General features: G+C 39.4%; 1 protein-coding gene across 1 annotated transcript in view; it reads left to right on the top strand.

Moving 5' to 3' along the window:
• Nucleotides 1–23,512, top strand: part of API5 (apoptosis inhibitor 5) — a 30,113-nt gene extending 6,601 nt beyond the window's left edge. Inside the window, exons 7-14 of the mRNA XM_021719513.1 lie at nt 1,265–1,423; nt 6,016–6,105; nt 7,506–7,687; nt 8,752–8,845; nt 9,293–9,349; nt 15,538–15,614; nt 16,195–16,331; nt 21,401–23,512. Of these exons, the coding sequence (XP_021575188.1) occupies nt 1,265–1,423; nt 6,016–6,105; nt 7,506–7,687; nt 8,752–8,845; nt 9,293–9,349; nt 15,538–15,614; nt 16,195–16,331; nt 21,401–21,483 (879 nt within the window). The 3' untranslated portion in view covers nt 21,484–23,512. The remainder of the gene's footprint in view (nt 1–1,264; nt 1,424–6,015; nt 6,106–7,505; nt 7,688–8,751; nt 8,846–9,292; nt 9,350–15,537; nt 15,615–16,194; nt 16,332–21,400) is intronic.
• The last annotated feature ends 993 nt before the right edge of the window (nt 23,513–24,505 follow it).

Here is a 24,505-nt window from a genome sequence, read left to right as displayed (position 1 = left end):
AGGACTCTGTACAAATCACCTCCTTCAGGAATTCCTAGTTTTCACCGCTTTTCCGTGTTAGAGTATTCTCTTACAGTATTCAGGATTATTTCAAAATGAAATATGTTATCACGTTGAAATAATCTGTTTTTTCATCCTATCCTGTGACACTATAAGCTCTTGAAGAGTGAGACCATGATTATTTGTCTACTCTCAACATCTAGCAGAGTTTACAGATGCTAAGATTGGCAAAATGTGTCATGATTAACTTCCGAAAGTGCCAACGTTTGGGAATCATTTACCTTTTTCATGCGTTCAAGAAGATTTAGCATTTTCTCTATGAGAGCACAGCTCACTTGCTTACTGATAAGATTTCTTCAATGGGAAAGAAAGAGTAGCTTTCCAGCTGGGAATATCAGAATATTGTACCTGTGCCTCTGCTAGTAATCTGTTAGAGTATGTCATAATTGTGAACTCATTTAGTCAGTGAGTAGAAAGGTTTAGACCCACTGATACAGAAGACCTGAGGTATCCTGTTTTGTGTGTAGTTATCATCTTAATGTGAATGATGCTGGTTTGGTTTTTAGGGGGGAGTTTTGAGTTGGAGTCTCTGTCACCCAGGCTGAAGTGCATTGTTACAGTCACAACTCACTCAGCCTCGACTTTCTGGGCTCAGGTGATCCTTCCACCTCAGCCTCCCAAGTAGCTGGGACTACAGGTATACACCAGCATGCCCAGAATTTTTTTTTTTTAATTTTTTGTTGAGATGAGGTCTCACTGTGTTGTCCAGGCTGGTCTCGAAATCTGGGGCTCAAGTGATTGTTCCACCTCAGTCTCCCAAAGTGTTGGGATTACAGGCATGAGCCACTGCGCCCATTCATGGCTGGTTTTAAATATGGGAAACTGATTCTGATTCAACAGTTTGCTACAGGATTTCTCAACCAATTTTTAACACCCTCCGACAAAACCTTTTTTAGACATTTTTTAAACTGCTCTCCCTTGAAATTTTAATGCCACAAATACACTGTATATCTGTTTATGGCCCTGTATGTGCTTTGTACATAAAAGCATAAGATTTTTCAACAAGTTCTTGCCCCCTTGGAGAGCACATGGTTTATTCTGAAGCTCAGTTGACTGAAACTAAAAGTTGTCTTTTCATCAGTATTTTGAAAGCATTAATGTCAAACTGACTTAGTAACAAATAAATTTGCTACTCTCAATACTGATCTTTCTTTTTATTCACATGATAGAGATACTGGTTTATTCTGAACTCTCTCTTTTCCAGGTCCTAGAAGATGTGACCGGTGAAGAATTTGTTCTGTTCATGAAGATACTGTCAGGGTTAAAAAGCTTACAGACAGTGAGTGGAAGACAACAGCTTGTAGAGTTGGTGGCTGAACAGGCTGACCTGGAACAGACCTTCAATCCCTCGGATCCCGACTGTGTGGACAGGCTCTTACAGTGCACTCGGCAGGCAGTACCCCTCTTCTCTGTGAGCGCTTTGTTTTATGTACTTGGTATTTTGATTACTCTGTTAGTGATACATATTTCTATAGATATTCACTTTAACTTTCTCCTTAAGCCTTTCTGTAAAAGTATTAACCCAGTGAAGTGAATACAGGTTGAGTGTTCTTTACCCAGAATTCATGGGACCAAAAGTGTTTCAGATTTCAGATTTTGGAATATTTGCATTGTGTCTGACTGAGCATCCCTAATCCAAAATCTGAAATGCTTTAATAAGTGTTTCCTTTGACTGTCATATTGGTGCTCAAAAAACTTGGATTTTAGAGCATTTCAGATGTTTTATTTTTAAATTAGGGATGCTTCATTTACTCTAGGAAGGCCAGGGTGGGCTTGGTGAGAATTCAGGGTAGCAAGACATTTTTTTAAATCTTGACCAGAGACTTTTTAAAAGTCATGAGAATTTTGCATTCTGTGTCTGGCTTTGTGTTTTCCTTAGCCATGAATCTTGTACGATGTGTAAACCTTAATTTGAAAAACACAGTTTAAAGGAATTACCTATCCTTTTTGAGACATATACAATCTGAAAATCCAAAGGTTGGCTGTGTATGATGGCTCACTCCTATAATCCCAGCACTTTGGGAGGCCAAGGCAGGAGGATTGCTTGACCCCAGTAGTTCAAGATCAACCTAGACAGCAAAGCAAAGCAAAACCTCATTTCTTCAGTAGAAAAATTAGCTGGGCGTAGTGGTACATGCCTGTAGTCCCAGCTACTCAGGAGCCTGAGGCAGGAGGATCACTTGATCAAGTCCAGCAGTGGAGTTTGAGATTGCAGTGAGCTGTGATCTTGCCACTGTGCTCTAGCCTGAGTGACACTGAAACCCCGTCTTTAAAAAAAAGAAAGGAGGAAAATCCCATACTACAATGTCCCCCTAAAATATGACCTGAGAATCAAGGAAAAGTTCAAAGATAATGTAGATATTTCAATGCTCTAGATGACTTGGCAACAAAGTATATAAAGAGTCTTCAAAAAGTTTGTAGAAAATGCATATTATATTTTTCAAATGCATGGATTTCAACATTTTTTTGCACCAAAATGAACTTGTACTAACTTATTACAACATGTCTGAATAGGATCTAGTTTGAGGCATTAAGTATAAGATACCAGTTTGAGAAAAGCCCCTATCAAAGCAACATGAATTCTGCTAAAATTGAAGCAAGGACAAACATCAGTTTTGTGGTTGAGCTTGGGTGTAAGGATGGTAAAGTCAATGATACTTTATGAAAATTGTATGGAGACAATGCCCCAAAGAAATCAGCGTTTATAAATGGTTATCACGTTTTAAGAAAGGACAAGATGACGTTGAAGATGAAGCCCATAATAGCAGACCATCCACATCAGTTTATAAGGAAAAAATTAATTGAAGAGGACCAATGATTAACAACAGAAGCACTAGCCAACACCATAGATACCTCAACTGATTCAGCTTACACATTTCTGACTGAAAATTAGAGTTGAGCAAACTTTCCACTCGATGGTAACCAAAACCATTGGTCCTAGGTAAGCTGCAGACAACAGTTTTTAATGGAAATTAAAAACAAGTGGGATCACGTCATGAAGCATTTACAGAAAATGGAAGGTGGCTTTATCAGCATGGTTGAAGACAGCATAATCCAGGCAGTGGCTACCAAGAGGTGGAAGTGGTACAGTCAAAACAAAAGTGGCCTGGCAAAGAACAACAGTTTTGGGGAATGTTTAAGGCATTTTGCTTGTTGGCTTTCTGGAGGGCTAAAGAACCGTAATGCCTGCTTATTATAGAGTGTTTTGAGAGTTAACCAAAGCTATAGCAAAAAAACATCAGGAAAGCTTCACCAGAGAGCCCTTCTCCACCATGACAATTCTTCTCATTCCTCTCATCAAACAGGCAGTTTTTCAGGAATTTCAATGGGAAATCATTAGGCATCCACCTTACAGTCCTGATTTGGCTCCTTCTGACTTGTCATTCCCTATCTTTTTTTTTTTTGAGTTGGAGTCTCAGTATTTTGCCCAGGCTGGAGTGCAGCGGCATGCTCACAGCCACTGCAGCTTCCACCTGCTGGGCTTAGGTGATCCTTCCACCCCAGCCTTTCCAGTAGCTGGAGCTTCAGATGCACGCCACCACACCTGACTGATTCTTGTGATTGATTGTAGAAATGAGGTTGTTCCCTAATTTAAAGATCTCTTTAGCATTCCCACTTGGCCCATGAGGTAGGATGGTACCTGAAAAACCGTTAGTCATGCCGGCCAGGTGGCGACAGCCTATGGGCCCATCACTGGGCTCCTCAAGGTACGACAAAGCCTATGAGTTTTGAAGGTACATGAATGTCATCATGACAGATATTTTCCAGAAACTTGTCATAGAAAGATGACTGTGAGGAAAACTACTAGGATCACCACTGCATGTAATTAGCATATAGGTAGCTGCAGATGAATGTCCTTCTAGCCATTTTGCTTATAAAGGACTTCGTTGCCTTAGTGGAGCATGCAAGATTTTGGAAGGAAAAATGAAGGCTTGTTCAAGGAAACATGGATAGAAGCAAATGAATGTTTTATTTGATGTTGATAATCCCACAACAAAGTGTTGAAGAATAAAATTAAAATTAAAAGCCTTTAAAAGGCGCCCATGTTTGTTCAGTTAATAATGTGAAAAAGACTACGCTGACATAATTAAATTCCCAGAACCCTCGGTTCTTTAGGGATGACTGTTATCATCATATAAAGTGTCTTGCATTTGATGGAACTTATGTTGGAATAAAGTTTATACTTCTTATTTTCATCTTTTAATTCCATTTTTAAGACCCCTTGTAAATCACCTCTTGAGGTTGTATCTGGAGTGTGCATTATAGTGTATTTGCTGTAGTCATAGTACTCGATGCTGTGGTATTAGCATTTATTGAATGATAGTCTACTATAATGTTTGAGAGAATGTTTCTCTTTTGACCATTCATTCTCTTTGGATTTTTTTTTTACAGAAAAATGTCCATTCTACAAGGTTTGTGACTTATTTCTGTGAGCAGGTTCTCCCTAACCTCAGTACCTTGACTACCCCAGTAGAGGGTCTCGATATACAGTTGGAGGTAAGAGAAAATTGCTGCTCTAGCGCTGCAAAGGCATTCTCACGTTTTAACAAAAATGTAAGCCATTAACTTGGATCTGATTTCTAAGGGAGTAATTTAAATGTCTGGTAACAACTAGCCAGTAGAATCTCCTGGGCCAGGATTACTTGCATAAGGGAGCTTTATGGATTCAATTAATATTTTTTGTAATTGGAAAACACTGCCTATAGTTTTCATTTTTGTCAGTCTTCCCCTTTATAGTCATAATATTTTAAAAATAAATGGTTTGACTCATCCATTTCAATCCATAACTGATAGAGTCAGATTTAAACTAGGTTAGCAGCCGGGCTCGGTGGCTCAACCTGTAATCCCGCGCCTTTGGGAGGCTGAGGTGAGTAGATTGCCTGAGCCCGCGGGTTCGAGACCCGCCTGGGCAGCAAGACCTCATCTCTATAATAAATCAAAACATCAGCCGGGCATGGTAGTGCGTGCCTGTAATTCCGGCTACTCGGAAGGCTGAGGCAGGAGGATTGCCAGAGCCCAGCAGGCGAGGCTGCAGTAGCTGGGAGCAGCCACTGCACTCCAGTCTGGGTGACCGAGTGAGACTTCAACTCAAAAAGTAAAAATAAAAATAAACCGGATTAGCAACACAAAATATCCTTATTCCGTCTCCTCCGGTAGAATTGACTACTCCTATACCTTTGTATAGCAGTTGTAATGTACTTATACATTTTTTCATGGCCTCTGTAATACTTTGCATTTATTTATAAATAATATGCCCCCCATTTAACCTGATTCATTTCTGTGCCCCTAGAATCTAGTGCAGAGCTTATTTCTGAAAAGTGTCTAATAATTATTGAACTGGACTGAAATTTGGAAACACATGAACCATTTCCCTTACAGGTCCTTGGGACAAAGAAGAGTTTTCACTTTGCACAGTGTAGTTTGTTTCAGACGTCCTAGGCCAGGCTCATCAGACTGGGATTGTGTAAAGCAGGGATGAACCTTTAGAATAGTGGTGATTGCCAGTATTTGAGTTCGTATCCAGAGACTAAATTTAATAGCAAATGAGGCCCGCCTTAAATATTAGTAAATAAGTATTTGCTGTTGAGAGTTTTTCCTGAGTGTCTCTTTATAGTACAAACTTAGTTAATATATTTATATGTTGCATTGTAATTAACACTGCTATCATTAGCCTGGAACAGAAAGTGTCATGTTTTCTTCTCCTTACTTCTCACAGATATATTGGAATTCATGAGATCTGGGTTTTAGAGTCTGCCCCGCCACTCACATATGCTGTGATTTGCCAGATCACATAATCTCTGTCCTTTACTTTCCTCAACAGTAAAATGTAGCACTGTATCTCTGTTCAAACATGATTCTGTAACAGTATAATTGAAAATAAATGAAGACCTAGAATTTCTCTCATTTTACCTCTCATTCAGAAAAATAGTAATAACAGTGAATTGTGTGTTGTAGGTATTAAAATTGTTGGCGGAGATGAGTTCATTTTGTGGTGACATGGAGAAACTAGAAACAAATTTAAGGAAACTATTTGATAAGTTATTGGTAAGAACTTTTTCCTTTTTTTACAGCATAATCAGTATATAGCCCCAAAATCTTACTTAAAACTAATTTCTATATTACGAGAACCAGCTTTTGGAGTTTTTATTAAATAATAATTCTAGGCCAAGCACATTAATGGCTCATGCCTGTAATCCCAGTAGTTTGAAAGGCTGACGTTGGAGGATGACTTGAGTCTAGGAGTTTGAGACCAATCTGGGCAGCATAGTGAAACTCCATCGCTACGGAAAAATTTCTTAAATTAGCCAGGTGTAGCATGCCTATAGTCCTAGTAACTTCAGGGGGATTGCTTAAGCCCAGGAGTTTGAAGTTGCAGTAAGCTTTGATCATACCATTTTACTGCATGAAGCCTGGGCAGCAGCAAGACCGTTTCTCAAAAATAAATAAGGTAGGTAGGTAGGTAGGTAAGAAGGTAAGAATAATTCTAGCAAGTTTTGTTAGCTGCTCAGGCCACATGTTGTCTAACTTTTTAAAAAATCTGTTTTGATCTTGGCATTTCTTCTGTTGATGTTTTGCATGAAATATGATACAAGATTTATATAGTAGGTCTTTGTTATTCCTGCGTCAGAATAATTTAATATCTGTAAAAGAAATTAGCTCTAACTCTTCAGATGGTGCTAAATAGTTTCAAAACTGCAGTGAGCATTACGAGAGGTCATTTATTCCAGGTCACTAACTAGGTAGTTGCCAAGTACCTTTAGCAACCAGGAAATAAACTCTTTGTCATACAAGTTATAATTGTGGAGAAAACAGGACATCTGATAAGACCATTGTCAGCATCAGTGAGTGATTTTCTTATTTGATGTGAATAGTTGTTAACGGACATGGTGATAAATATTAGGCCCTTAGCATGCATTGAGTCATCCACCATCTTACCATGCATTGAGTCATCTAACATCTAGTGTTCATCCAGGCTTATCATGCTTCCTGGGTTATTACAGCACAGTTATTTAATGCCATTGTAAGCACTGTGGATGTATTAAGAGTCAATACTTAATATGGACTAATGTTCAGAAAAGATTGTTGTAGTTAGCATAGTGCAGTCCTTAAGAGCATCAGCTTTTCATGTTAAACCTAGATTGAATCCTGACTCTTAGACTTATTAACGTTTTCACTATAGAAAAGTTACCTATGTTCTCAGTGCTTTCATCTACCTAAGTGTCTTTAATTTTCTTAGTATTAGTAGCAGCTGTAGCATAGGTTAATATGGAGTGTTGACAGTCTTAAGCATTGATGCAATAAGTAAAGGACAAATCTTATGTGTCTGTTTTAGGTAGTTTTTAATGCTCCATGCTTTACGAGCATACCTTACAATTCCTTGCGTATGTATTTGTAACTGAATATTTGGAACAGATTGCAGATATCTCTATATTTTCTTCTCCTAGGAATACATGCCTCTCCCTCCAGAGGAAGCAGAAAATGGGGAGAATGCTGGTAATGAAGAACCCAAGCTGCAGTTCAGTTATGTAGAATGTTTGTTGTACAGCTTTCACCAGTTAGGCCGAAAACTTCCAGACTTCTTAACAGCCAAGCTGAATGCAGAAAAGCTCAAGGATTTCAAAATAAGGTAATATATATGACTGAATCAGTTTAATCCTTGGCAAAGGTAATGGCTGTCTTGAAGCTCCCTGGATTTTGTTTTTGTTTTACAAGAGCATTCTCTCCATCCTGACCTAGCCCAGTGGAATAGAATGGAGAATCGAGAAAACAGACTTGTTTGCAAACATGTGACAGAAATATCTTTAAAAACTGAAGGGGGACAGGGTGCAGTGACTCACAGCTGTAATCCCAGTACTTTGGAAGGTCAAGGTGGTAGGATTGCTTGAGCCCAGGAGTTTGAGACCAGTCTGAGCAACATAGCAAGACCCCGTCTCTACTTAAAAATTAGCCAGGCGTGGTGACATGTGCCTGTAGTCCCATCCATTCAGGAGGCTGAGGCAGGAGAATCCCTTGAGCCCAGGAGTTTGAGCTTGCAGTGAGCCTTGATCGTGCCACTGCACTGCAGCCTGGGTGACAGTGAGACCATGAGTCCCCTCCTCTCCCCCCCAAAAAAGAAGAGGAAAAGTGAACTTAAAAAAATTTGACTCTGGCTCTTACCATTTGCTTTATGATCTTGGGCAGGATCCCTAACCTCTCCTAATTCCCCAAATTTTTTTCAGCTGTTCAATGACAATAGTACCTACAGATACCTACGTGAATACAAATACCTCATAGAGTTGTGGAAATCCAGTGAGACAAGGAAAGCTTTTAGCACAATGCCTGGCAAATAGTCGATACTCAAAAAACTGTAGCTGATATTGTTAGCAATATCTTGCAGTATTGTTACTGGAGGAGCAGTACTGGAAAAATTAGTATAAGTCATGAAGACATTTTGCATTGACAGGTTCACATCTTAAATTTTGAAATACATGAGCCCCTGTGTTATCTGTTACTGTCTTCTACTGTGTGATAAAGCAGAGGTTTAATCCTTGATGATGCGCTTGATCAGAAACAACTTAAGAAATTATTCTTTAATTTTTTTTTTTGGTACTGTAGCTATTTCTGAACTTAGAATCATTTTTGCTATAGTAGAGATTTGAGTTTAAAGACAAAAGTGATGAATTGCTAATTAACAAATACTTCTTCTTTTAGGCTGCAATATTTTGCCCGGGGCCTGCAAGTTTATATTAGACAACTTCGCTTGGCTCTCCAGGGTAAAACAGGCGAGGCCTTAAAAACAGAAGAGGTAAGAATATTGGCTCATAGCTCATAAACTGCTGGTTCCATATCAAACTGTAAAGATTTGGTGTGGATTTTTGGTTTTCCCTTATCTCACCTAGTCTCCATTCCAGTCCACATGAAATATTTTAGATGTTCATTATGTCTTGTAACTTAAAGCAACTCCCATATGCATATGACGTATCCTTTACTCATTTTTAGGTAAGTTGTAAATCACACCTTAATGTTCTAACCTGTTAATGGAACATAATATTTTTTACTTTCTTTGCCGTCTCTAGATTTGTTTGCAGTCAAGAAATAGAAATAAGCATTATCTATAGATTTAAGCCAAGGAATTGTTTAACTATAGAAGTGACTCTGAAAGAGAGTATAATTACTGTAGTTCTATGTCAGAATGGAGAATGCATCATAGAAGTTATTGGCTTTTTAAATTAATTTTGTTTTCCCCTTACAGAACAAGATTAAAGTTGTTGCATTGAAAATAACAAACAATATCAATGTTTTAATCAAGGTAAGCCTTCCTTTCTTACCTAACTCTCCCAGCTATCTAGAAAGTCAGTACAGGCAAGGTACAGTGGCTTAAGCCAGTAATCCTAGCACTTTGGGAGGCTGAGGTGAAGGAATTGCCTGAGCCCACAGGTTCAAGGATAGCCTGGGCAACTTGGCGAGACTTCATCTCTATAATAAATAAAAAAATTAGCCGGGCATGGTAGCACGCACCTGTAGTTATGGCTACTTGGAAGGCTGAGGTAGAAGGATCATCTGAGCCCAACAGGTTGATGCTGGGGTGGCCATGAGCGTGACACTGCACTCCAATCTGGGCAACAGAGTGAGACTCCATCTCAAAAAAAAAAAGTCAGTTCAAGAAGTTATTCATGTTTTTAGATCTATAATGACACAGTTAAGGGTAGATGCCATTTCATTCCCATCATTTGGCCTTTGGAAACTTTATACTTTTTATTACCAAGTGACATTTCTGTAGCTATCCTAAAATTACCTTGCTTTCTGTATTTAAAAGTCTTGCAGAAGTTGCTGGGCACAGTGGCTCACACCTTTAATCCCAATACTTTGGGAAGCAGAGATGAGAGGTTTGCCTGAGTCCAGGGCTTCGAGACTGGCCTGGGCAACTTGGCGAGACCTCATCTCTGCAATAAACCAAAAAATTAGCCAGGTGTGGTGGCATGCACCTGTAGTTCCAGCTACTTGGGAGGCTGAGGCAGAAAGATGCTCTGAGCCCAGCAGGTGGGGTCCATGAGCATGCCACTGAACACCAGCCTGGGCAACAGAGAGACTCTGACCTAAAAATAGATAAATAAACAAACAAAGTTTTATAGAAGCTGCCGCAAACAAAAGGAGTTATCCAAATTTGCTCTGGTCCAAAGCATTGAATCAGATATAGACTCAAAGATTTCAGAGATTTAAATTCTGGTTATCTTATTGCTGTTCAGTTCTTTCGATTGGTCAGTGAAACCCTGCTTTGCTTTCTCTGAGTGGACATGTGCTGTGAAACACTATGAATTGTTTTCCTGTGGTCTTTTCTATCAACTTGTCTGTGTAATAAATTGAGACCCTTCTGTACTATAGGCTAGGGTATACCACCTTACCGTTAAGCCATAATTACTCATCAGTTCTGTTTACTCTTCCCAACTATCTACTAGCCTAAACAAAAAACTAATAACCTGAGAGAACCAAAAATGAATCACAAAGTAGCCATCAGTTGTTACTACAACTTAACTGTATTGTGGCCAGATGGAAAAAATAAATATTTTAACACCTAAAGCACATAGCCTGACAGTAGCAAAATTTGAACTAGTATGCCTTAAAGCTAGTCTAGTAAAAATCCTGTGGGATAATTACAATTGACCCTGAACAAAGCAAGGATTAGGGGTGCCAACCCCTTGTATAACTTTTGACTCCCCAAAAACTTTACTAATGGTCTGTGTTGACCAGAAACCTTTCTGGTAGCATAAACAGTAGATTAACACATATTACATATTTTGTGTGTTATATGTACTATATACTGTATGTATTGTATTCTTACAATAAAGCAAGCTAGAGAAAACTATCTTAATATTATAAGGAAGAGAAGGGCTGGGCACGGTGGCTCAAGCCTGTAATCCCAGCACTTTGGGAGGCCGAGGTGAAAGGATTGCCTGAGTCCAGGGGTTCGAGACCAGCCTGGGCAACTTGGCGAGCCTTCGTCTCTACAATAAATAAATAAATAAATAAATTAGCCAGGCGTGGTGGCTCGCTTCCAGCTACTTGGAAGACTGAGGCGGAAGGATCACCTGAGTCCAGCAAGTCAAGGCTTTGGTGACTGTGAGCGTGCCAGTGCACTCCAGCCTGGGCAACAGAGTGAGACTCCGACTCACAAAAAGAAAAAATAAATAAGGAAGAGAAAATATATTTAGTGGAAGTGGATCATTATAAAGGTCTTCTTCCTTGTCATCTTGACATTGTCTCTGGTGACAGAAGCAGAAGAGATGGAAGGAGAGGCAGGCACACTAGGTGTAACTTACATTGAAAATAACCTACATATAAGTGAGTCTACCCAGTTCAAAAGAATGTTGTTCAAGGATCAACTCTACTTTGTATCAGAACAGAGAGGGAAGTTTTTCAGATAAAGTAAGCAGTGAGTTAGACATTGAGGAACGAGTATCAAATTGCCAACTACAAAAGCGAAAAGGCATTAAACATAGGAGAGGTAAGAATACTAACATCTCAGAAAAGTTTTTCAGTAACCACCGTTTATTACAAATTTTAAATATAAAAATTTTGGACAGTAAGTCCATATATTAAAATGCAAGATTTGACTTTATTTGAACTGGCGATACATGTCTATGTTGAATATATAATATGATGTTAAGAACATTTTAAACTTAATAGCAAATACTGTGACCTACGTGTAGATGAGAAAATGATCTTTTCAGGAAACTATGTGATCTGAAGATGACTACAGTAGAAAAGTGTATGGGAAAGAGATGAACAGGGTCAGCAACCTGAATGTAGAGTGATCTGGGAATATAGGAGCAAAAAAACTCAGTTTCTCCTACTATATTCAACACATTTCTAAGACCAGATTTGTGTAGGTTGTCCCCCCCACATCAAGTAAGCAAACCGTTCTGCAGTGGACACTAGCTGGGTGTCCTCCATTTCAGTTCCAACACTGTCACCTGGAAATAGCATCAGATCCCATAGGTTGAGGGCTCAGTTTCACAAGACCACTCCGCCAGTTGCAAGGCCCTGGTTGTTTCACCTGTTTGCTTCTGACAGACTGACTGTAAATCAGGGCTCCCATGACTCCTTCTTTAGGTTTGATGAACTTGCTAGAGTGGCTCACAGAGCTCAGGGAGACACCTAGGTTTATTATAAAGAATATGTTGAAGGATACATAACATTCAGATAGAGATACATGGGACGAAGTTGTGAGGGGTCCCCAGCACAGGAGTTTCTATCCCCATGGAGTGGGGGCACACCACCCTCCCAGCGTGTGAATGTTCTTGTTCACCTTCCTGGAAACATTCCCCTCCCCCCATAAGTCCTTTTGAGTTTTTATGGAGGCCTCACTATGTGGATACAATTGATTAAATAATTGACCTTCAGCCCTTCTCCCTTCCCTGGAGATGGGGGGTGGGGCTTAGTTCCTACCCTCAGAACACATGGTGGGGCTAACAGGTGCTTGTTATAAATAACAAAAGACTCTTTCACTGTATTACTCTGAAGCTGTTTCTGGGAACCAAGGACAACAGACAAAATATTTTAGCAAAAGATAACCTCTACTTGCTCTAGTCACATAGGAAATTTCAAGAGTTACAGGAGTTATGAGCCAGGAGCCATGGACAAAACCCAAAATGCGATCAATACAGTACTCCATCTATATTTAAGGGGGATTTGTTCCGGACCCTCATATCCTTGTATATTCAAGTCCCTCTTTAGACAGCATAGTAGTTGCATATAACCTATACATATCCTCCCTTATACTTTAAAGCATCTACAGATTATTTATAATATCTATCAACCTAAAATAATACAACCTCAGGATCTAATTAGAAGAGTTTTCTCAAACACAAAGTGTGAGGGTAGCCATCTGCGAGCAGAATTATACCAAAGAATGGTGATCAGTGCTCTCAGTGTTGGGAAAGTGAGCATTGTTTATACAGGCAAAAATGGAGGCACTGAGCGGAATACATTTTTTCATACAGAGGCTAACATGAATACATGATTTAATTGGCTACTACTGATTACACTCTTAGGGGCTTGCTTAACATTCTGTTGTAAAGAGGTAACAAGGGTCTCTCTTCTGTGTCATTTAGTTTAGGTTTGAATAAAGAATAGGGAGAGGCCGAGCACAGTGACTGATGCTTGTAATTACTGCACTTTGGGAGGCCGTGGCGGAAGGATTACTTGAGCCCAGGAGTCAAGACCAGCCTAGGCCACATAGTGAGACCCCGTCTCTGAAAATCAAAAACTTAGCTGGGCCTGTTGATGCTTACCTGTAGTCCCAGCTACTCTGGAGGCTGAGGCAGAAGGATTGCCTGAGCCCAGGAAGTCAAGACTGTGGTGAGCCATGATTGCGACATTGCACTCCAGCCTGGGTGACACAGTGAGACCCCGACTCAAAAAAATAATAGGGAGGCTAGTTATGACACCTTAACACCTTTGTGCTGAGGAAGCAATGGGTATACACCAGAGAAGAAAAACAGCAGTGTTATGTTAGTTTCTAGGGCTTAAATTTTGCCCCTAGCCTCATAAATCTGATGTCCTGAAATTTATTTCCTTTTTTACATACCTAATACAATGCTTACATATCATTTCATTCTTGAAGTGAAGTTTTGCTTATTGGAATATTTTCCATCCACAATTGGTTGAATCCACAGATGCAGATGTCATGGATACGAGGGCCAACCGTATATGTATATCATAAGATCACAGTAGCCATGCCAGAAAATTCTGAAATATTTTTAAAATTGGATATGAGTGTGTGACATGATCAGTTTTTTGTTTTAGGGAGATCATAGGAAAACTGCTGTGCTTTGTTCTGTCCTTGGAATTTTTCAGTCTTTACCTACCTAGGCAGACTCATCTAATTTCACAACTTATCTTCACGCCTATCTTAGTGAATCCCCAATGTCCCAGTTTTCTGTTTAAAATTGAAGCCTTACTCTTTCCTCTTCATGTAGTCCCTCTTTCAGTTAATATTGTCCTATACTAAATCACTCCTAGAAATCTCAAAACATGTTACGTTGACCAATTCCCTGCAGTTATCTGGTATGTTGGATGTAAATATTATATAAGCAGGAGGTTATTTTTATTAGTATACTCATTTTAACTGGAGGAAAAGTTTTATTTTTATTGGATTTTATCTATATATAAAATCAGGGTAAAGCTGGTAAGAAATGTTTGTTGTGTTTAGTAATTCATTTAGAGTTTTGAGGACATTATAAAATTAGATTATTTCAAGTCTAGATTATTTTAACATGTGTGTTCAACCAACAAGCCAGTGCAATGATACACGCCTGTAATCCCAGCACTTTGGGAGGTGGAGGCTAGAGGATTGCCTGAGCCCAGGGGTTCAAGACCAGCCTAAGCAAATAGGCTAGACCTTGTCTCTACAGTAAAGCAAAACAATTAGCTGGGCATTGGCAGCACATACCTGTAGTCCCAGCTATGTGGAAGGCTAAGCCCAGCAGGTCCAGGCTGTGGCGGCCATGAGCATGCCACTGCACTCCAGCCTGGGCGACGGAGTGAGTCTCCTACTCAAAAATAAATTCTGGGTTTTTTCCTTTATTGGCAATTTATAGACATTTGAGGAATGGAAACACGACTGGCCAGAGCTTTAATTTTGTTTTAATTTTGAGCCACTTAAAAATTTGCAAAACCAGCGGGCTCGGTGGACCAGCCTGTCATCCCGTGCTTTGGGAGGCCGAGGCGAGTGGATGGCCAGAGCCCGCGGGTTCGAGGCCCGCCCGGGCAACTTGGCCAGACCTCATCTCTACAATAAGTCAAAAAAATTAGCCGGGCGTGGTAGCGCGCGCCTGTAGTTCCAGCTCCTCAGAAGGCTGAGGCGGAAGGATCGCCGGAGCCCAGCAGGTCGAGGCTGCAGTGGCCGGGAGCGGCCACTGCTCTCCAGTCTGGGCGACAGAGGGAGACTCCAACTCAAAAAAAAAAAAAATTTGCAAAACCAAATGCAGGTCAGGTGCAGTGGCTCACACCTATAATCCCAGCACTTTGGTCGCCGCTTGAGCCTAGAAGTTCAAGACTTAGGCAACACAGTGAGACTCTTCTCTATTACAAAAAGTAAATGCAGATCGCACCATTTTATTTTTCCTAAATCGCCACAGTGGCTGCATCTGTGCAAAAGAAAATACCTGTTGACTTTAATAAAGTTGATGAATAATAACATTTTATCCTGAAACTTAGGATGACATTTAGAAAAAAATTAGCTACAGGTTAAGTCATGTACACAAAATTATGTTAATGAGATAATAGGTGAGATTTATAAACAAAATTGTCCCTGTTTTTATTTCTGTTATAGTTTAATGTAGGTCCTTATTTTAGTCACCAGCAAAAGAGCAAGGATAAATTAAAGCTGTCTCCTAAAATTAATCTCTAAGATGTATCTTCCCGTTTCCCACCCTCACCACCACTCCCTGCCACTAACAAACCCATTTGAAATCTTGTATGATTCTCTCTCTCCAGGATCTCTTCCATATCCCTCCTTCTTATAAGAGCACAGTAACACTGTCCTGGAAGCCTGTACAGAAGGTTGAAATGGGGTAAGAAATATATTTAAAGGGGATTTGAATGTTATCAAAGCTGAATTCAGTTGTTACATTTACTGTTCAAAAGGGTATGATATTAGTTAAATGATTCCCAATAACATGTTTAAATATGACTATTAGAAGTATGACTTAACATATAAAATCTAATTCTGGTATCTGTAAAATAAACTGGTGGGCTGCAACCCTGGAACTTTTAGGCTTTTTGTATTCTTGTAACATAACTAGAGTTTTCTGGCAGATTTTGTATAATGAGTCACTTGCATATAAGTCTCGGAAGCTACATATTTCAGATTATTTTAAGGCCTTCTAAATACTCTGACAGTGTCCACATAAACTGTGGTTAATTTGATGATATCAAATGTTTCTTTTTTTCTGATTAGACTATCTTTTTTTATTTTTTTATTCTTGCCCCAAGTATTTTGATAACTGTCGTCTTTAGGATATCCTTCGTAACTGTTATATTATAACATAATGTTATATATTATAACATAACATAACTAGTAAATTCTATATGTATTGAAAGCTTTCGATATACCAGAATGTTTTATAATTGCTGTCCTTCCTACTGCTGTAGGCAAAAGAGAGCCAATGAAGACACAACTTCAGGTTCACCACCCAAGAAATCTCCATCAGGACCAAAAAGGGATGCCAGGCAGATTTATAATCCTCCCAGTGGAAAATATAGCAGCAATTTGAGCAACTTTAGTTATGGTGAGCGTTTCCGTTCGGGTAGAAGCAGTATGAGCGATTAGTTGGAAATTGTACTTGATTTTAATTACTAATTACATGCAGTGTCATAGCTCTGTCGGATGAGTTTTCTGAGGTAGCTCGAGGAACTAAGACGCATGGAGAAACGATTTATCCTACTCTTGCTCATTCTTGTAGGCTTACTGAATTGAACTTGCAACACTAAGTACTTAAAAATGGAAAATAGGCCTTTTGAACACAGAGGAACCAACAGAAACAAAAGAAGGGAGGTTGACATGAACAATCCAGTATGTCTTTTTCCAGTTATATCTTCAAGTCGAAACATTCTGTGCATTATCCCTCAGGGATGGCTATAGCTTCTGGAGGATATTGGTATTAATTATCTTTCTTGGCCGGACTCGGTGGCTAAACCTGTAATGCCAGCACTTTGGGAGGCCGAGGCAAGTGGATTGCCTGAGCCTGCAGGTTCAAGACCAGCCCCAGCAACTTGATGAGACCTCCTCTCTACAATAAATCAAAAATTAACCGGGCATGGTAGTATGCGCCTGTAGTTCCAGCTACTTGGAAGGCTGAGGCAGAAGGATCGCTGGAGCCCAGCAGTTTGGCCGTGAGCATGTCACAGCATTCCAGCCTGGGCGACAGAGGGAGACTCCAACTAAAAAGAAAATTATCTTTCTTGGACCTTGTCAGCCTGTTGCTTTTTGTTCCTCCTCACCACCCCCGGTTCCCACCCCATCTTCTGTTGCTAGTTCAAAAGGAGAAGTTATACAAGTGGAGTCAGAATTGAAGTATCATCTGGCAAGGAAGATGTGTCCCTCTGAAGTCTCTTCCTCTGCCCAGAGTGCAGTCGTCCTCAGCTGTAACTGTTAGAGCCAAGAGAGCTTCATACCTGGGAGTCCATCCTCTCCCAGAGATATTGAATCAGAAGTGAAGTTTATCTCTCATTGGCTTATTTCCTTATGACTCCTTTTTAAACAGAATGGACAGAAATATCAGCAACAATAGTAAATGTGCTTCTCTTCACCTTTTATTTGAAAAATGAAGATAGCACAGAGGTCTTACAGACTTCGAATAAAAATATTAAAGCAAGCCAGGCTCGGTGGCTCAGCCTGTAATCCCGTGCCTTTGGGAGGCTGGGATGAGTGGATTGCCTGAGCCCGCAGGTTCGAGACCCGCCTGGGCAGCGAGACCTCATCTCTATAATAAATCAAAAAATCAGCCGGGCATGGTAGTGCGCGCCTGTAATTCCGGCTACTTGGAAGGCTGAGGCGGAAGGATCGCCGGAGCCCAGCAGGTTGAGGCTGCGGTGGCCAGAGCGGCCACTGCACTCCAGTCTGGGTGACAGAGTAAGACTCCAACTCAAAAAAAAAAAATGTTAAAACATTTTGTAATTGGAGAGGATTCTTTGTTACTTGGTTGCACCACATAATGTCCACTGTCACTTGTAAGATTTAATGTGGTATCTAACAGTACCATTCCTGAAATCAACAGTTATTATTGCAGATACTGGAAGAATGTAGCTTAAATGAAAGTAATCAAGAGCTATGGCAGTACATAAGAGAATTGTGTTCCTTTTTACTTGGGCAAGTTAGTTACTCAGTTTGCACAAGAATTCTGTCCTGCGAAACTCATTCCTGAGAATCAGTGGACATAATTACTGTGGGCTAAAAAATGTGAAAAGTGCGAAACTTTAGGTTCAATGTGATTTTTTTTTTTAATTGTCAATGTGAAAAAAATAAACAGGCCAGGTACAGTGGTTCACGTTTGTAATCCCAGCACTTTGGGAGGCCGAGGCAAGAGGATTGCCTGGGCCCAGAGGTTCAAGACCAGCCTGGGCAACTTGACAAGACCTCATCTCTACAATAAAATTTAAAAATTAGCCAGGCATGGTGACATGCATCTGTGGTTTTAGCTACTTGGAAGGCTGAGGCGGAAGGATCACCTGAGTCCAGCAGCTCAAGGCGGTGGTGGCCATGACCATGCCACTGCACTCCAGTCTTGGAAACAGAGTGAGACTCTGATTCACAAAAAAAGGGAAAAAAATAAGCAACGTTTTGCACAAGACAGAAATTCAGGAGTCACAACTTCCAATGTTCCTGATCTTCAAAGTAAGACAGACAAAGCAAACTAAACTCTGAATTTATGCTAGTATTTTACACTTGAGAGCTTAATGAGATGAGGCTATAAATACTCTCACAATAAAATTTGAAGAGTTTTCTTGAACTTTATTTTACTCATTCAGTTGAAAACAGTTATCAGATTCCCAGTTTATCTCATATTACAGTGTTTCGGTTTTTGCCTTATAAACTCGGTATTAATGTTAACAAATTAATTCACCTTCCTGGTGCATTTTAAATCTTACTGTCTGTAAACATTTACCCATGTTTAGTTTTCGTTCCTGCGTACAAAGCTTCCTGGAAACCTAGAAGTACTAAACTTTCTATATTTTTTAAGTTGCTAATGTAAGCTTGAAGCCATTGAAAAGATCATGAAAACGCAGAATGTCCTTTAGGATGAAGCTCTTCAAAAAGAAGAAAATTTAGTGAGTCCCTTGTACTGTAGAAATGGCTGCAATAGTTGGAGATGAAGAATAAGAAATAGCCAGTATAGAAAAGATAATTACATGAAGTAATACCTTCATACGGGATATTTAATAAGTACTTTAGATGTAGCTGAATAATTGAAGATAACCCTCAATTATATAAAATAGAAAAAATTGAAGAAGTGGATTTTCATAGTCTCTTAGCTTATATCTAATAATGATATCTCTTTTTAAATTTTTTAATTTTAGAGATGTGGGGCACAATTCAGGATTAGGTATACAAGTGTTCATCATACAGATAAAGTCTGAGCCTCCTTTTGTTCCCCACTTTGCCTGGTTTGAGTTCAAGTACTCTTATTGATGTTGTGTCCCCTCCACCCTGACATGATGCCACTACTGCCGATCCCTTTTTGTAGTAAGGTAAATGTTCAGGCTCCGCTTATGAGTGAGAACATGTAGTACTCAGCTCTTTGTTTCTGAGTATGATAATAATATTTATAAAGGTATTAATTTGTTAAGTGTCTGGATGTCAATAATGAATATGGTAGAGGGAAAATGTGCAGACATTTGCATAGATGGCTCCAAGTTTGAGCAGTCAAAGATACAGGAGTCACAATCAATACATATAAAGGCTACTGCACTCCCTTAACACATCCATAATTACTGCATCTGTCACTGGGGGCATCTTACCCTGAGACCACCTCTGATTTTCTGAATGTGCTCACTGAGGCAAGAAATATGACGTTTTCCTTTTAAGTTGAGGTCTCACTCTGTCCCCTAGGCTGGAGTGCAGTGGCATGCTTATTACAACCTTAAACTTCTGTGCCCAAGCAATCCTTTCACCTCACCTCCCAAGTAGATGGGACTACAGGTGCATGCCACCACACTTGATTTTGTGTGTGTGTGTGTGGAGACCAGGTTTCGCTCTGTTGCCTAGGCTGGTCTCGAACTCCTGGGTTCAGCCAGTCCTCCTTCATCAGTCTCCCTAAGTGCCGGCTGGCTGAGAAGTCTGGCGACCTTAGCCAGCCAGATAATTTCATTTAGAATGGTTTGCATACCAATCAACTTATTAAAATGTGTCATAGCTTAAGAGGTTACTTTGAATCAGATGCCATTTTATTACACAGATAAATCTGATAAACTGAGGAAAGATCTACTTAGTTTTTTATGTGTGACACAAGTGACTTAGTTTTGCAGCAAAGGATATGCTTAATTTACATCAGTAATCAAGACATTCTGTGTATGTGTGTATATGTATGCACACACACACACATACAAACAATGGAAATATAACCCATGCTCATGGATTGGAGGAATTAATATTGATAAAATGACCATACTACTCAGAGCAGCCTACAGATCGAGTGTATTGTCTATCAAAATACCAATAACAATCTTAACCCAAATAGAAAATTCTAAAATTTGCGTGGAACCACAAAAGACCCCAAATAGCCAAAACAGTCCTGAGCAAAAAGAACAAAGCTGGAGATACCACACTGCCAGACCTTAAAATATACTATAAATGTATAGTAACCAAAACAACATGGTACTAGCATAAAAACACACAGATAGACCAATGGAACAGAACAGGAGAACCCAGAAATTAATGCATGTATCTATAGCCAACTAATTTTTGACAGAGGTACCAAGAACACTCACTGGAGAAAGGACAATCTCTTCAATAAATTGTTCTGAGAAAACTGGACATCCATATGCATAAGAGTGAAACTAGACCCCCACCTCTCACCTTATACAAAATTCAACTCAAAATGGATCAAAGTCCTAATGTAAGACTCAACAATAAAACTATAAGAAAACATAGAGGAAACAGAGAAGAAACTGGAGAGGTCATTTTATAGTGAAATAAGCCAGAAACAAAGTTAGACCCCACGTGTTCTCACTCATATGTAGAAGCCAAAAACAGTTGATCTCATAGAAGTAGAAAATAGGACAGAGGATACTGGAGGATGGGAAGGGAGAGGGAGAGATTTGTCAAAGGATGCAGAATTACAGCTAGATAGGAGGAATAAGTTCTAGTGTCCTGTACCACTGTAGGACAAGTATAGTTAATAATGTAGTTTTAAATAGCTAGGAGGAGGCTATCGAAGGTTCCCAACACACAGAATTGCTAAATGTTTGAAAAGATGGATATCTTATTACCCTGATCTGAGCATTACAGTATTTGTATCACAACGAAACTATGTACTACATGAATACATACAGTTACTTGTCAATTTAAACAATTAAATTTTTTTAATGTAATTATAGCATCACCTTGAAACAACTTCATTAATGGGATACATTTAATTGAGCAGCTACTATGAATGTATTTGGCACCCTGCTATATGTGGTTCAGTATATGTTGCCTTGGTTTTGTGTACAGAATGAATTTGTAATTGGACTAGCAGAATATTAGTTCTGCTCTTCTAGGGCCTACTGCTATATTCAGAGCTATGAGCTACGTTTCTTCTGTGTTTGCTGTACCGTGAAGTCCTGAGCAAGACCTAAACCCTTTTTCGCTTTTTCGTAGAGCAGAGAGGAGCCTTCAGGGGAAGTAGAGGTGGCCGAGGTTGGGGTGCACGAGGAAATCGTAGTCGGGGAAGACTCTACTGAATAAGACATCACATTCTTCAACATTGTCGTGAGCTTAATATACTTAAATTCTACTACTCATTGGATTGCCGGGGATGTCCCTTTAAACGGACTGCTGCCTTCAGCTAAAAACTTAATGTTCTTTATACCTTTGTATGTATGATCTACTTTTGTAACAGACCATGGTTGTGTCCAAGGTAAAACCACAGCGATATTTTTGGATGCTTTATCTGCAGTCTTTACTTGTTTTTGCAATGTCATCATTATTCAGAATTCATCTTGTGAATCTGTTTCTTTTAAGCATCTTGTTAATTTGTTATCGAGAGCTCTCCAAGTCTAAAATGTAGTGAAATTCAGTCTCGTTCTGCTAACTGATAAAGATCATCAGTTTAGAAAGGTTACTGATTTTCCTCTCCCTTCTTAGTTTTTTGCCCAATATATGGAGAAGAGTAACAGTCAATCTTAACGTTTTGTTTGTGTTGTTTTTTAATAAAACTGCTAGACAATGGTGCAGCATTCCTACCTAGTGTCATAAAAGCAAAATACTTACCAGCTTTCTTTAAATGCAGGAATTGGACATCACAGTTTTAGGAGGAAGTAAGTGGCTTTGCATTGCTTACTTAACTCTTCCATATATTGTGATACAAACTTTTGAATATGGGAACTTATTATTTGAATAGAAATGTGTATGTATAATATACATACATACATAAGCATATACGTGTGTGTGTATATATATGCATGCTGTGAAACTTGACTGCACAACATAGATCATTTTTTAAAATTCCACGAACGATAGTCTTTGACACATGATTATCCTTTTGAGGCTGAATCCGTTATTGGCTTGTCATCTAGGTTTTCACTCCCAGTAGTGGGAGATTTTGAGTCAGTTGCACTTACATGATTATTGTTATTTAAAACTAAAAATAAACAAAGGCTGCATTTTCAGAGATAAATTTGGAGATTGCTATTGGTGAAATACAGCCAGTATATTGAGTCTGATGTACATATATCTTTCTATAGGGTGAGATAGTACAATTTAGAATTTGGAGATGTAATAACCAGGGCTACCCAGAAAAAGTGACTTGATAACATGCTACCAATAAGTAAGGGATGCTCTCTCGGTTTGCTTTTGCCACTTTCAAGATTTTAACTTCTCAGGTTATTAATCAGAATTATTGTATAAGTTAGCCAATAGAATCTTTAGGTTAAAACAACAGATGGGGGGTTTGTGGAGTGTTTAATGTCATGGGCATTTTTAGTAGCATAGACCCTTTGCTCTGTATTTGAATGTTTCATGTATTTTTGTTTCACAGTTAATCTCCCCTCCCCAGGTTTGCTATTCAAATCAAATGCCTGATGACATCTTTAGTAGTTTGATGTATTTTTTGAAGGATAGTTTGTGATTTCAATGCAGGTGTCTTCATTACTGTTACCTCTACACTGGGAAAATAGCAAAACTCCCGTGTTAGAATTACTGCACATGTTTATGGGGAAAGTATTTCTAAAAGGCTAGAGTGATACACATCAGCAAAGTAAGTTGGTCACCTTGACTACAGAGTGGTGGCAATAATTTCTAAACATTCCAAAAGACTGTAAGCTGAACATAAACTCCCTTGGAATCTAAACAGACATAGGAACTTGGAATTGCCATTTCGAATCTGTAACCAGCTAGTCTGGACCTCAGATAGATCAGCCAGTGCCCTAAAGCCATTTCAAATGCAGAAACTGTCTTGGAACATATTTGAACATGAAGTGTAATTTTTCCACTTTTTATTTTTGTCAACATATTTGTCAACTCAGAGTTGAACAGAAGTGACTTTCCTTTCTTCAGTTTGATACTGAGTTGACTTCTCTTTCCTCACCACCTCACTCTTCCCTTTCCCTTTCCTAAGGCAACAGTGCACAACTTAGGTTTCTTTTGCTTCCAGAATTTGAATGAAAGACTTCATGCCATGGATTTTTTTCTGTTGCAGGACACCTGTTTATCACCTTGTTTAAATGTAAATGTTCCCTTATGCTTTTGAAATAAATTTCCTTTTGTAATTTTGTTTTGTGTCTTAATGTGCTATAATTATGATGACTTTGGGTTCTTGAATATTCACTCACATTTATTGATTGCTTCTCATGTGCCAAGCAATGTGTTAGACTGTGAAAATACAAAGACAGACAAGACCCTACTCTGCCTTCAGGAATTCAGTCTTGATACAGTCTTACAAATTATCATTATCTTTTTTTTTTTTTTTTTTTTTTTTGAGTCAGAGTCTCACTTTGTCCCTAGGCTGGAGTGCAGTAGCATGCTCACAGCTACCACAGCCTCAACCTGCTGGCTTTGGGTGATCCTACCACCTCTGCCTTCCAAGTAGCTGGAACCACAGGTGCACATCACCATGGCCAGCTAATTTTCTGATTTACTGTAGAGACGAGATCTCACAAGTTGTCCAGGCTGGTTTCGAGCCCCAGGGCTCAGGCAGTCCTCTTGCCTCCACCTACCAAAGTACTGGGATTACAGGCATGAGTCATCAGATCTGGTTCAAACTATCTGTAATTGTCATACTTTACAGTTCTGATTTGGATTCATTTTTAGAAGCAAATACGGTTTTCTGAAAAAAGGGTTTGGTTCTTTTTCTCAAAGGAGAACACCACATACTTCACCATCATGAAATCATTTCCATCCTCTGGTAATAGGCAAAGCAAGTCAAAAGTCATTAATGTAACTACTACCAGTCTTTATTGAAGTCTTCCTGAAGCAGCACTAAGGATGGTCAGGAATGTTTGAAAGCCAAGGTTTAAGGGGATCAGGATGAGATAACTACATTCCCTTGTGATCACATCTAGTCCTGTGGCTTTAAATGCCATCTACGTTCTGAGGACTGTCAAGTTTGTATCTCTTATTTTCTTACATGGAGTTTCACAATAGCCTAATTGATCTCTGTGCATTTGCACTTAAACCATTTACAATTTAGCTGGGCTCAGTGGCTCAGCCTGTAATCCTGTGCCTTTGGGAGGCTGAGGTGAGTGGATTGCCTGAGCCTGCAGGTTC

This window comes from Carlito syrichta, unplaced genomic scaffold, assembly GCF_000164805.1.
Source record: "Carlito syrichta isolate Samal-C Ts95f unplaced genomic scaffold, Tarsius_syrichta-2.0.1 Scaffold314782, whole genome shotgun sequence".
In the NCBI taxonomy this organism is placed as follows: Eukaryota; Metazoa; Chordata; class Mammalia; order Primates; family Tarsiidae; genus Carlito; species Carlito syrichta.
Note: the sequence above shows the minus strand (reverse complement) of the source record. Positions and strands in the feature narration are given on the sequence as shown.